This window comes from Tupaia chinensis, unplaced genomic scaffold (genome assembly GCF_000334495.1).
Source record: "Tupaia chinensis unplaced genomic scaffold, TupChi_1.0 Scaffold000258_1, whole genome shotgun sequence".
Taxonomy (NCBI): Eukaryota; Metazoa; Chordata; class Mammalia; order Scandentia; family Tupaiidae; genus Tupaia; species Tupaia belangeri.
This window is the reverse complement of record NW_006159738.1, coordinates 2,020,058-2,030,964: the sequence shown is the minus strand read 5'-3', so window position 1 is coordinate 2,030,964 and position 10,907 is coordinate 2,020,058. Positions and strand designations below refer to the sequence as shown.

Here is a 10,907-nt window from a genome sequence, read left to right as displayed (position 1 = left end):
CCTGGGGAGGAAGTGCTCTGGCCTCACCCGACGCCGCTGAGCTGTGCTTATTGGTGGCATCTGTCAGAGCCAGGCTCCAGGCACCGTGAGCTGTGAAATTAGAAGCTGCTGCTCAGTCAAGCTTGTTGCCGGAGCCTGCGTCTGGCTCAGGCCGCTCCCAGACAAGAAGAGGGCATCTCTCGGGGCACTTTGAGGAGTAGGACAAAGGAGCGTGAGGCTTGCCAAGATCTGAGGGCTCGTGCGCAGCTTTGCAGAGTTCTGGCGAGGCTGCGGAGACCTCTTGGTCGCTCTTCAAGCTGAAAATCCTAGGGTCTGGCCAGCTGCCTTTGTTGTTAATGGGAGCCGGAGATGCTCTTAGACTCTGACAGGCAAGTCTGGGATCCGTGGGCTGGGGAGGGAGATGCTGGGGACAAAGAAGTAGGTGGACATCTTATCCTGTCCCCAGGGACTCGCCAGGCACCTGCTAGCCCCTCCGTGCCGGGAGCATCCAGACTACAGCCACTCCCACCAGCCATGCCTCCTGGATGCCAGCTCACACCAGCCTTTACTGAGTGCCTTTTGTCTGCCTGGTGCTCTTGGTGCTGGAAATACAGAGCTCCAGAAAACCTGACCCCTCTAGTACCCCTGATGCACGAACGGGCTGTTGTTTGAACAGTGGATGGGTGGGACCAGCAGTTGGCCTAACGGCTACATCACTGGAGTCCCATGTAGTCAACCATGGTTTGAATCCCAGACCCAGTGATTTAAACTCACGCCAGGTGCATGTGCGTGCGTGCCCAGGATCCCGAGAGGAGAATGAAAAAGAAGGGATTATGAGGGGCCATTCCCCCTGGGGGGTGATTTCTCGCTTTCTGTCTCTTTGTCTCTGTCTTTCTGGCAAGCCCATGTGCCCTGTAATAAAAAACCTCTCAAAAAAAACCCCACAGTGGATGGGTGTCCATAACTGTTCTCTGGGCCATAGGAGAAGAGGTGGTTCGGGTCTAGTCCCTGCCCCTGAGAGGTGCATATTCTGGTTGGAAGGTTTTAAGACCACCACAGCTTAGAAAAACGCAGATTAAAACCTCAAGGATGCACCAGTTTTCATCTGACAAGATGAAGAGAAATGTGAAAATGTCGGCAGGTCGGTGAGGGTTGGAGACCAGACGCTCTTGCATGTGCATGGGAGCGTCGATGGGGATGGCTGTTTAGGGGTCATTTGGCAAGGATGCACACACCTCACCCAGCTGTCCTGCCCCCAGCCACCGTGGAGAAAGCGTCATAGCACTAGGGGACTTCCACGGGGCTTCACGACAGCACGAGATCGATAGTGACAGGTACGCTGCGGCAGAGCCACGTCTTAATGTCACGCGTCACTTACCTGTGACAGATCTGTAGGTACCGGCCTGACGGTTAAGACAGGGACGACAGTTGCAGGATGATTTCAGTTAAAAAGAAATTCTAAGCCAGCAAATCAGCAGCCCCCGTGGTTCCCCTTTGAGTGAGTGGCAGCACCATGGACCCCATCCCTGCCACAGCCCTGTCTGTTCTCTCCCAGGAGAGACTTCTGGAAGGATGAAGGTTGATCACTGTCTCCCGGTCCCTGATCCCCACTGCCCAGTCCTTGGGAGGAAGGAGCCTGCAGTGTGCAGGGCACGTTTGGCAAAGCGCATCACCGCCACGCATCTGGGTAGCTGCTACGGAGGGGCCGGGCGGCCCGCTGTGGCCTGGGACAGGTTTCCTCCTTAACCCCCCTCGATGCCAAAGATGGTGATAACCAGCTCCCTCCCCCTGCTGTGGATTGAGAGCCCCGAGCTGCAGCCTGAGACAGGGTCCCCACAGCGTCTGGATCGTGCGCGTGAGCCCAGGCCTGGGCAAGGGCTCCTGTGACAGCAGATGGGCCTGGGGCGCACGGTCCCAGGGAGATGTGGTGCATGGAGTCTGTCACGGTCCCGCACCTGCACGTGTGTAGCGTGTGTGCGTGCACGTGTGTCCAGCACATTCATTGAGTAGCTGCTCTGAGCCTGCTGTCCCAGAGACATTGGTGAACAAAACAGACACGACCCCTGCTCTTCTGGAGCCTATATGTGGGTGGCAAGGGGGCTCAAAGAACAAATGAGAAAAAATACGGGTAGTTGCAGAGAGCAGAGAGACATCAGAAAGAAACGGGAATGGGCCCAGGGGGGCCGGTGGGCTCTTTCAGACAGGGTGGTCATGGAAGGTCTTCTGGAGGAGGTGACAGGGTCTGGAGCTGAGTTTGCACTTGAGCCAGGCAGGTAGAGGAGAGCGAGCACAGGGCCTGCTGGTGTGCCAGGCTGCCCTGACAGAGGACCCCGGACCGGTGGCTCCCACCGCAGACAGCCATTCTCCACAGGAGGGAGCTGGGAGCCTGAGGGTGAGGGGCTGGGAGGGCAGCTTTCCCCTCAGGCCGCTCTCCCACCTTGCGAATGGTGCCTCCTCGCTCCTGCTCACGGGGCCTTTCTGTCTACACTCCTCTGGTGTCCCTTCCTGGTGACACCAGTCCTGCTGGACGAGGGCCTTGCCTTTGTGGCCTCATTTGGCCTGATTACCTCTTCGGCTCTTTTTTTCCATTAAAAAAAAATTCCGGGACCAGCAGTTAGCATAATGACTATGTCGCTTAACTCCCATGTAGTCGACTGCGGTTCGATTCTTGGACCCAGCGGCTTAAACTCAACTCCAGGCACGTGTGCATGTGTGCCCAAGATCCCGAGAGGAGAATGGAGAAGGGATTGCAGCGTGACCATCCCCCCCGGGGGATGATTTCTCGCTTTCTGTCTCTGTCTCTCTCTTTCTGTCTTTTTGGTGAGTGCATGTGCCCTACAGCAAAAACCTCTCCAAAAAATAAATTCCTAGAGAGTGCACGTGCTCCCTAGAGAGAGGCAGAGAGGGAGGAAGCACCCCCTAGGGGGTGCTCACACGGCAGTCCCCTCTCCTTCGGTCTCCACCTGTCAGGATTTGGGGGTATGTGCATATGTGACTGGCGTGTTTCTTAGGCCACTGGGCCAGGGTTCCAACTGGTCAGCCAGGTGGGGCCCAGCCCCACTAGGCCATGGGACCAGCCCCTCGATGACCTCTTTAAAAGCCTCATCTCCAAATCTAGTCACATTCTAGGGTACTAGGAGGTTAGGCTTCCGCATAGCAATTTGGAGGACACAATTCAGCCCGCAGCTGAATGGCCTGAGGGGGCAGCAGGCCTGGCAAGTTCCAGGGGAGAGCCAGCAGGATGTTTGAGGCCTCTTTGCACCAGAGAGGGACAGGCCAGGGGGCTAGGCAGGCAGGGCTTCAAGGCCTGGTGAAGTTAGGACACGCTCGGAGGGTCCCAGAAGCCACGGGAAGCCTAGGAAGGGTGGGTCTCTGGGCTCATCTGCAGGTGGCTGGGGTGGAGGGTTGTACGGGTCTGGGGCAGAGATGGGCAAGAGTGTGGCTTGGATCCATTTCTGACTCTGGGTCCACAGAGCGGGCCCTGCCCATGTCCCTCCTGCCTCACCCCCTTTTCTTCTCTCCTTCTCCCCAAGAATTAAAGGCTGGTGGGTGTCTCACCATTACGTGTCCACGTTCCTGTCCGGAGTGATGCTGACCTGGTGAGTCACCCCTCCCTGCCCCGTGCCCCACCCAGGGCCTCCCCAGGGGGCTGAGGGCAGGCTGCTGCATTAGGGGTCCCATCCAGCCGGGGAGGCTTCCAGGGCTGTGGCCTGGGCAGGCTTTGTGGCCAGGAAGAAAGTGTAGCTTACGCTGGTCAGAGTCCAGCAGGGGCCCCGCCCACTAGCAGTTTTCCCAGGACTATTTCATGTCCCGTGTGGCCTAGGGCAGAGGCTGGGGCAGAGGTGACAGGCACTGCCAGGCCGGAGCGAGCTTCCCACAGGGTCACTGTGCTAAAGGCGCCTGCAGGGGAGCTGGGGAGGTTGGAAATTGGAGGGAGCACAGGCTTCGGAATGCCCACACGGGCTCCCCGGTTCCAGGATGGATGATAGATGGACCCCCAGCCTCGGGGACCTCGAGGACCCTATGGGGACGGATGTCTGGCCTCACCTCTGTTTCTCTTGCCTTCTCTCCAGGCCTAACGGACTAATTTACCAGAAGTTTCGCAACCAGTTTTTAGCTTTTTCAATTTTTCAGAGTGAGTGTCTCTTGTCCAGATTGAGGGGGAGGGTCACGTTCCCTGTGCCCTCACGGAGGGGGGCCCTCAGCTGGGACTGCTGTTTGCCTGCGTGGATGGGAGACAGGAAGAGGGGCAGACCAGCCCTCGGTGTGGGGAACCTGACCCTCACCTGCCTCCTGGGCCCCGAGAGGCGAGTTCCTCAGGTGGGAACTGGACCGGTGTGGAAACAGTAGTGTTGGGGCACTCACCTCACTTCTGTTGGAAATAAATCCGCAGAATGGGCAGAGGCGTCGTTTTCTCACTGGGGAAGAACAGCTCTGGTGTGACTACAGCAGGTGGGCCCAGGGCTTGCCCCTGGGCGGGGCCTGAACTGCTGGGGACAAGGAGGGTTTTATCTTCCACCATGACCCTGTTTGTTCTTTTTGCGTTTTATGCCTTGTGCTAGTTGCTTTTTCAAAAAATTGGGAACCAGCAGTTAGCGTAATGGCTATGTCGCTGGACTCCCACGTAGTCGACCGCGGTTCACGTCTCGGACCCAGTGGCTTAAATCTCACGCCGGGCGCGTGTGCGTGCGTGCCCAAGATCCCGAGAGGAGAATGGAGGAGAAGGGATTGCGGCGTGACCATCCCCCCTGGGGGGTGATTTCTTGCTTTCTGTCTCTATGTCTCTGTCTGTCTAGCGAGCGCACGCGCCCTATAGCGAAAACCTCTCCAAAAAATTAAAAAAAAAAAAAATAGAACTCACGGGACCAGCAGATGGTGTAACGGTTGTGTCGCTGGACTCCCACATAGTTGACCTCAGTTTGAGTCTCAGACCCAGTGGCTTTAACTCACGCCGGGCGCGTGTGTGCATGCCCAAGATCCTGAAAGGAGACTGGAGGAGAAGGGATTGCGGCATGGCCATCCCCTCGGGGTGGTTTCTCACTTTCTGTCTGTCTCTCTGGTGAGCAAATGTGCCCTATACCAAAAATCTCTCAAAAAAAAACAAAAAAAACTTATTTCTACATAAAATCCTGCTTTAAACAAATACAAATATGTAGAGCCAAGAGGAGAAATTGTACATAATTCCACTCTTAGGGGTAATCCAGGTTAATTAAGAGCTATGTCCTTCAGACATTTTTATTCATAATTACATGTCTGCAGATGAGGAGTCTTCAGAAAGTTTGTAAAAAATACATATTATGGGAACCAGCAGTTAGCGTAATGGCTATGTCGCTGGACTCCCACGTAGTCGACAGCGGTTCGTGTCCCGGACCCGGTGGCTTAAAACTCACGCTGGGCGCGTGTGCGTGCGTGCCCAAGATCCCGAGAGGAGAATGGAGGAGAAGGGATTGCGGCGTGACCATCCCCCCTGGGGGGTGATTTCTCGCTTTCTGTCTCTATGTCTCTCTCTGTCTGTCTGGCGAGCGCACGCGCCCTACAGTGAAAATCTCTTCAAAAAAAAAAATACATATTATGACAAAACTATACATGGGCATCAACATTTTTTTGCACCAAATAAACTTATACTTTAATTCCATTGTCCCCTGGGGTCTCCTTATATGTATTGCAATGTATATATATATTTATTTTAAAGAATTATTTAACTTTATTATTATTATCATTATTATTTTCCAGTTTGATCAGAGAGAGACAGAGAGGGAGGGGAAGTGAGAAAGCAAGCCACCAAGTCTGGGACTTGAACCATGGTCAGCCATGTGGGAGTCCAGCGCCCTTAACCACCACGCCACCTGCTGGCCCCTGCAATGTGTATATTTTTGCAAACGTGGGATCTTCCTGTACACAGGGTTATAGTTAGCGCCTGCTTTCTGACAGCTTATCGTGGCTGTTTTCCCACGTCAATACCTTCTCGTTTTTGGTACCCATAAGGTGCCCCCCTCTGTGGAAGCACTTCGGGGTGTCTCAGTGTTGCACAGACACATCTTGCATTCCAGCATCTATTGAGTGCCTACTGCATGCCTAGGAAAACTCTAGAGGTCTCAAATTTGATTGGGGCTTTGATGGATCCTTATACCTCTGAGCCACCTTTGTGTTCTGGATAAGGGATAAGGAGGGCTCAGGTCAGAGTGTGTGTGTGTGTGTGTGTGTGTGTGTGTATACATGTGTGTGTGGATCTTGGGGGTGGGAAAGGCTTGTAATCCAGGTATCCTCTGGCCAGTGAAGACCCACCAGCCTGCAATGTTTGCTAAGGTCTGTTGGACTTGGGGGTGAGGGGAACGGGCGCCCTTTCCTCTCACTGGGCACTGTGCTCCCCCTGCAGGCTGCGTCCAGTTCCTGCAATATTACTACCAGAGAGGCTGCCTCTACAGGCTGCGGGCCCTGGGTGAGAGGAATCACCTGGACCTCACAGTGGGTGAGTGACCATCGGCCCCGGGGAGGGGCATGCACTGGACCTGCCAGCCCCCACTGGGAGCACATCCTAGCAAGAACACGACCCGCCAGGCAGCAAAGCCAGGGCAGCCAGCCTGTTGGAGTAGCTTTTCAGTTCACCATGGATCGTTTCAGCTGACACGGCGAGGCCCACTGAGCACCGGGCCCTGGTGCTGGGCCTCTGTGTCCTATCGTTTGTTTTTTAATGGCCAGAGGGGAAAAAAAGCGCCCCCCCCATGGGGTCTGGTCATGCCCCATTGACGGCATGTTATACATGTAATATATCTACATATCAGCAGCGTTCACAAAGTTGGTGGACCTAAAAATACTTGTGAAAAATGAATATCGTGTACAATTTACACATGGATTTCTATTTTTTTGTACCAAAATAAATTGTAAAAATAACTTTTTGTGGGACCAGCAGTTGGCGTAATGGCTATGTCGCTGGACTCACATGTAGTCAATCACGGATCGCGTCCCGGACCCGGTAGCTTAAATTCATGCCAGGCACATGTGCGTGCATGCCCAAGATCCTGAGAGGAGAATGGAGGAGAAGGCATTGCAGCGTGGCCATCCCCCCTGGGGGTGATTTCTTGTTTTCTGTCTTTCCAGCGAGCGCATGTGCCCTATAGCAAAAACCTCTCCGCCCAAAAAAACTATTATTTTTATTTATGTATTATTATTATTTTTTTAAATTTGCTTTAGGGCATGTGCACTCACTAGAAAGAGACAGAGACAGACAGAGAGAAAGTGAGAAAGCAACCCACCAGGTCTGGGACTTGAACCACAGTCAGCTGTATGGGAATCTAGTGCCTTAACTACCATGCCACCTATTGACCCCCAAAATAAACTTTAATTCCATTTTCCTGTGAACATTTTTGCAGCCCCCTCATATAGAGGTGTATAAACATGTACACAAGGTGCCTAATCGGGAGTTTGGAGAGGCTCCCTCCCCATCTAAACATTCAGGGGAAACTGCTTTGATAAAACCCTGCTGTCTTTTAAGATGGTCATTTTCATCCAATTGCTCTAGTGTGGGCCCTACTTTCAGGACTTGACTGAAAATAGTTCATTCAGGGCCAGCAGGTGGTGTGGAGGTTAAGGCGGCTGCATCCTACATGGCCAACTCCACAGTTCAAGTCCCAGACCTGGCAGCTTGAAAATCCTGTGAGGGCCAGTGGGGAGCAGGTAATGTGATTAAGGCACTGGACTCCCACATGGCCAACTGTAGTTTGAGTCCTGGATCTGGCAGCTTGGTTTCTCACTTTCTCTCTCTCTGTCTGGTGAGGGTATGTATCCTGTAGCAAATTGAAAAATAATGATGATAAATAAAAATTAAATAATTCTTGAGTCTGGCAGGTGGCGTGGTGGTTGGGGGCACTGGATTCTCACATGGCTGACCGTGGTTCAAGTCCTAGACCTGGTGGCTTGCTTTCTCGCTTTCCCTTTCTCTCTGTTTCTCTCTGTCTCTCTCTGGTCAAATTGAAAAATAATAATAGGGTTGGCAGGTGGCGTGGTGGTTAAAGGTGCTGGGTTCCTACCTGGCCGACCATGGTTTGAGTCCTGGACCTGGCGGCTTGCTTTCTCACTTTCCCTTTATCTTTCTCTGTCTCTGTCTCTGTGTAATCAAATTAAAAAATAATAACAAATGGAGGGGGCCAGCAGCTAGTGTGGTGGTTAAGGTGCTGGACACTCCCACATGGCTGACCACAGTTCAAGTCCTGGACCTGGTGGCTTACTTCCTCTCTCTCTCTGTGTCTGTCTCTCTCTGGTCAAATTAAAAAATAAATGAATGAATAAATAAAATTAAATAAATAATTTAAAAAATAACAAATGGAATTAAATAAACAAATCATTCTTTAAAAAACAAATCTTCTAAAAGGAAAATCACACCAGGTGCATGTACACACTTGCCCGAAGTCCCAAGACGAGACTAGAGAAGACGGGATTGTGGGGTGGCCGTGCCCCCAGGAGTGATTTCTCTCTTTCCTTCTCTTGTCTCTCAGTGTACATGCCCTATGGCAAAAATCTTAAAAAAAAAAAAAAAAAGAAAATCAAATCGGGCATCCAGACAGCCACGATAAAATGTAAAATCTGTGCAAACTGTAGACGTAACTGAGAGCCCAGTGCCCGTGTCTCGTGAGTGTCATCAGCCTGCTGGGCTTGTGGTGACTTGAGGGGTGAGGCCGGGTGATGGGCGCTGCTCCTTGTCTGGATGTCTCTGCACATGGGGCACCCTGCCTGGCTCATCTTAGGTGACTGGCCGGGCGGGCAGTGGGCGTGGAGTGGGGCCGGGGAGCAGCTGAGCCCTGACTCCTCTCTGCCCCTCCCTCCTCCCTACAGAAGGATTCCAGTCCTGGATGTGGCGGGGCCTCACCTTCCTCCTGCCTTTCCTGTTCTGTGGCCATGTGAGTGCCCCTGGAGTGTGTGGGGGTCCCCTGGTCAGTGCCGAGCCCCGGGACAAGGTCTTCAGGCCTCCCCCTCCTTCAGGCTGGGCCTCACAGGGGGCTGGGGCATGGATCAGAGTGCCTGAGTCTCATTGAGGGGGTGTCTGTGCACCTGATGGGGGCCCTGAGTGGGTCTCGGGGTCTCAGTGACACCTTCTTCCCCAGTTCTGGCAGCTCTACAATGCCGTCACGTTGTTCGAGCTCTCCAGCCATGAAGAATGCAAAGAATGGCAGGTATGGGGTGTGTGTGTGTGCGTGTGTGCGCGTGTGCGTGCCTGTGTGCGCATGCACACATGTGGGAAGGAGGCCCCCGGGTCAGCTCCTTCTCCCCATTGCTGGAGCCTGGGGAATGGTGTGAGGGACTCAGGAGGCCGGGAGCCCTGCAGAGATCTCTGAATCCCAAGGAGGTTCACCCCATCAGTGGCTCCCCAGGACTGCCTGAACCTAGGACTCGCTTCTTTACCCCATGTGCCCACATCTCTGCCTCGTGCGGATTGGGGGGTAGCCTGGGCCTGCAGGGCCTGGCCAAGGGTGGGCGGGCACCTCAGAGGGTAGCTGGCCCAAGCATCTCCTCTCTTCTCCTGCCTGCCTGCTGCTGCCCTGGTCCCGGGCACCTCTGCTAACCTGGATACTCCCAGGTGTTCGTGTTGGCACTCACCTTCCTCGTCCTCTTCCTCGGCAACTTCCTGACCACACTCAAAGTCGTGCACGCCAAACTCCAGCAGAACAGAAACAAGACGAAGAAGCCATGAGCCATGGGACTCTGCCCCTCGGGCCGGACGTTAAGACTGCCGGGGGTGCCAGTGGGCACCTGCTGTCCAGCCCTCCCCGGCAGGGCCAGGGCAGCGGCCAGCGTGGGCCAGCGGCTTGGCTGCGCGGGTGAAGCCCTGGGCCCAGCAGAGAGGAACGTGCGCCTGCTGCCCGCACAGTATTAGCCACCCAGCCGCCCTATTTATGATGTATTTAATACCTGGTCCTCCCAGCCTCCCTGGAATCCGAGGCCTTCCCATTGTGCTGGGCTGTGGCTAAGATGGGTCAGTCTTCCTGCGGGAGGGGCCCAAAGCCTCAGGGAGCCCCTCTGCCCACTCCCGTCACTTGAACCCCTCACGCTGGGGTTCCGATGTGCCTCACCAGGGTTGAATCTGCGTCGACTGCTCCTTACCAAGTCCCAGGGGTGGAATGAAACCCTTTGGCGTCCTGTGGACCCCCTCCCGGGCCACTCTGCTTTTGCTGCGAGCTCCCTGCTCCTCTGACCTCTGCCCCCCCCGGGGTGGAGGGTCATTTACGTCCCGGGAGAGCCCGTCTAGGCCTGCGCCTTGTGCTTCCTGAGCCTGCAGTCCCCCTGGACCTGGAGAGCTGTTGATGGTTGTCCCCAGGCTGGCAGGTTTCCAGGAGAGCCACCACCAGAGGGCGCCCCAGCCTCTGTTCCTTTGCCGAGGGCATGGCCGACACAGTAAGTTCAAGTTCACTCCCATCCTTCGGACACCCTCCCACTCTTGCAGCTGGCTGGGACTTAGCCATGAAGAGGTCACCCCGCCAGCACCATCCTCCCTCCACCGCAGGGCTCCTGGGGGGCCGAGCAGGCTCTCCATCTACCTAGAGCTGGGTCCCCAGTCTGTAGGGGTGAAGTTCTGCCCCTCCCAATACAGGGGCCTCAGCTGCCTGTAACTGTTTCCCTGAGACCCAGAGAGCACACTTCATAGCTAGTGCCCCAGTCATGCTTGTTTGACCTTCCAAGAAGCTGTAAAATTCTCAAATTGGTTATATTTTTTAAATATAAGGTATCCATTTCTCCCCCCACACCCCCAGAGAGTCCACATAAAAAATCTGGATTTCTGCTTTCTCCAGAAAGGTGGAAACATCTGGTGACATTCCCATGGGTGGGGGGAGGTGAGTGTCCGCTCCAGTTTGCCACATGCCCCACCACTCCCTTTTATCCCTGTCCCGCTCACTCACTCAGGGCCCCCACCTGGCCCTTTTTAGACACTCGGGTGT

At 54.5% G+C, this 10,907-nt stretch overlaps 1 protein-coding gene across 1 annotated transcript in view; it reads left to right on the top strand.

Moving 5' to 3' along the window:
- TMEM120B (transmembrane protein 120B) overlaps positions 1 to 10,681 on the top strand; it is a 74,016-nt gene extending 63,335 nt beyond the window's left edge. Inside the window, exons 8-13 of the mRNA XM_014588067.1 lie at positions 3,513 to 3,578; positions 4,053 to 4,114; positions 6,356 to 6,448; positions 8,809 to 8,873; positions 9,078 to 9,146; positions 9,551 to 10,681. Of these exons, the coding sequence (XP_014443553.1) occupies positions 3,513 to 3,578; positions 4,053 to 4,114; positions 6,356 to 6,448; positions 8,809 to 8,873; positions 9,078 to 9,146; positions 9,551 to 9,664 (469 nt within the window). The 3' untranslated portion in view covers positions 9,665 to 10,681. The remainder of the gene's footprint in view (positions 1 to 3,512; positions 3,579 to 4,052; positions 4,115 to 6,355; positions 6,449 to 8,808; positions 8,874 to 9,077; positions 9,147 to 9,550) is intronic.
- Positions 10,682 to 10,907: the final 226 nt, after the last annotated feature.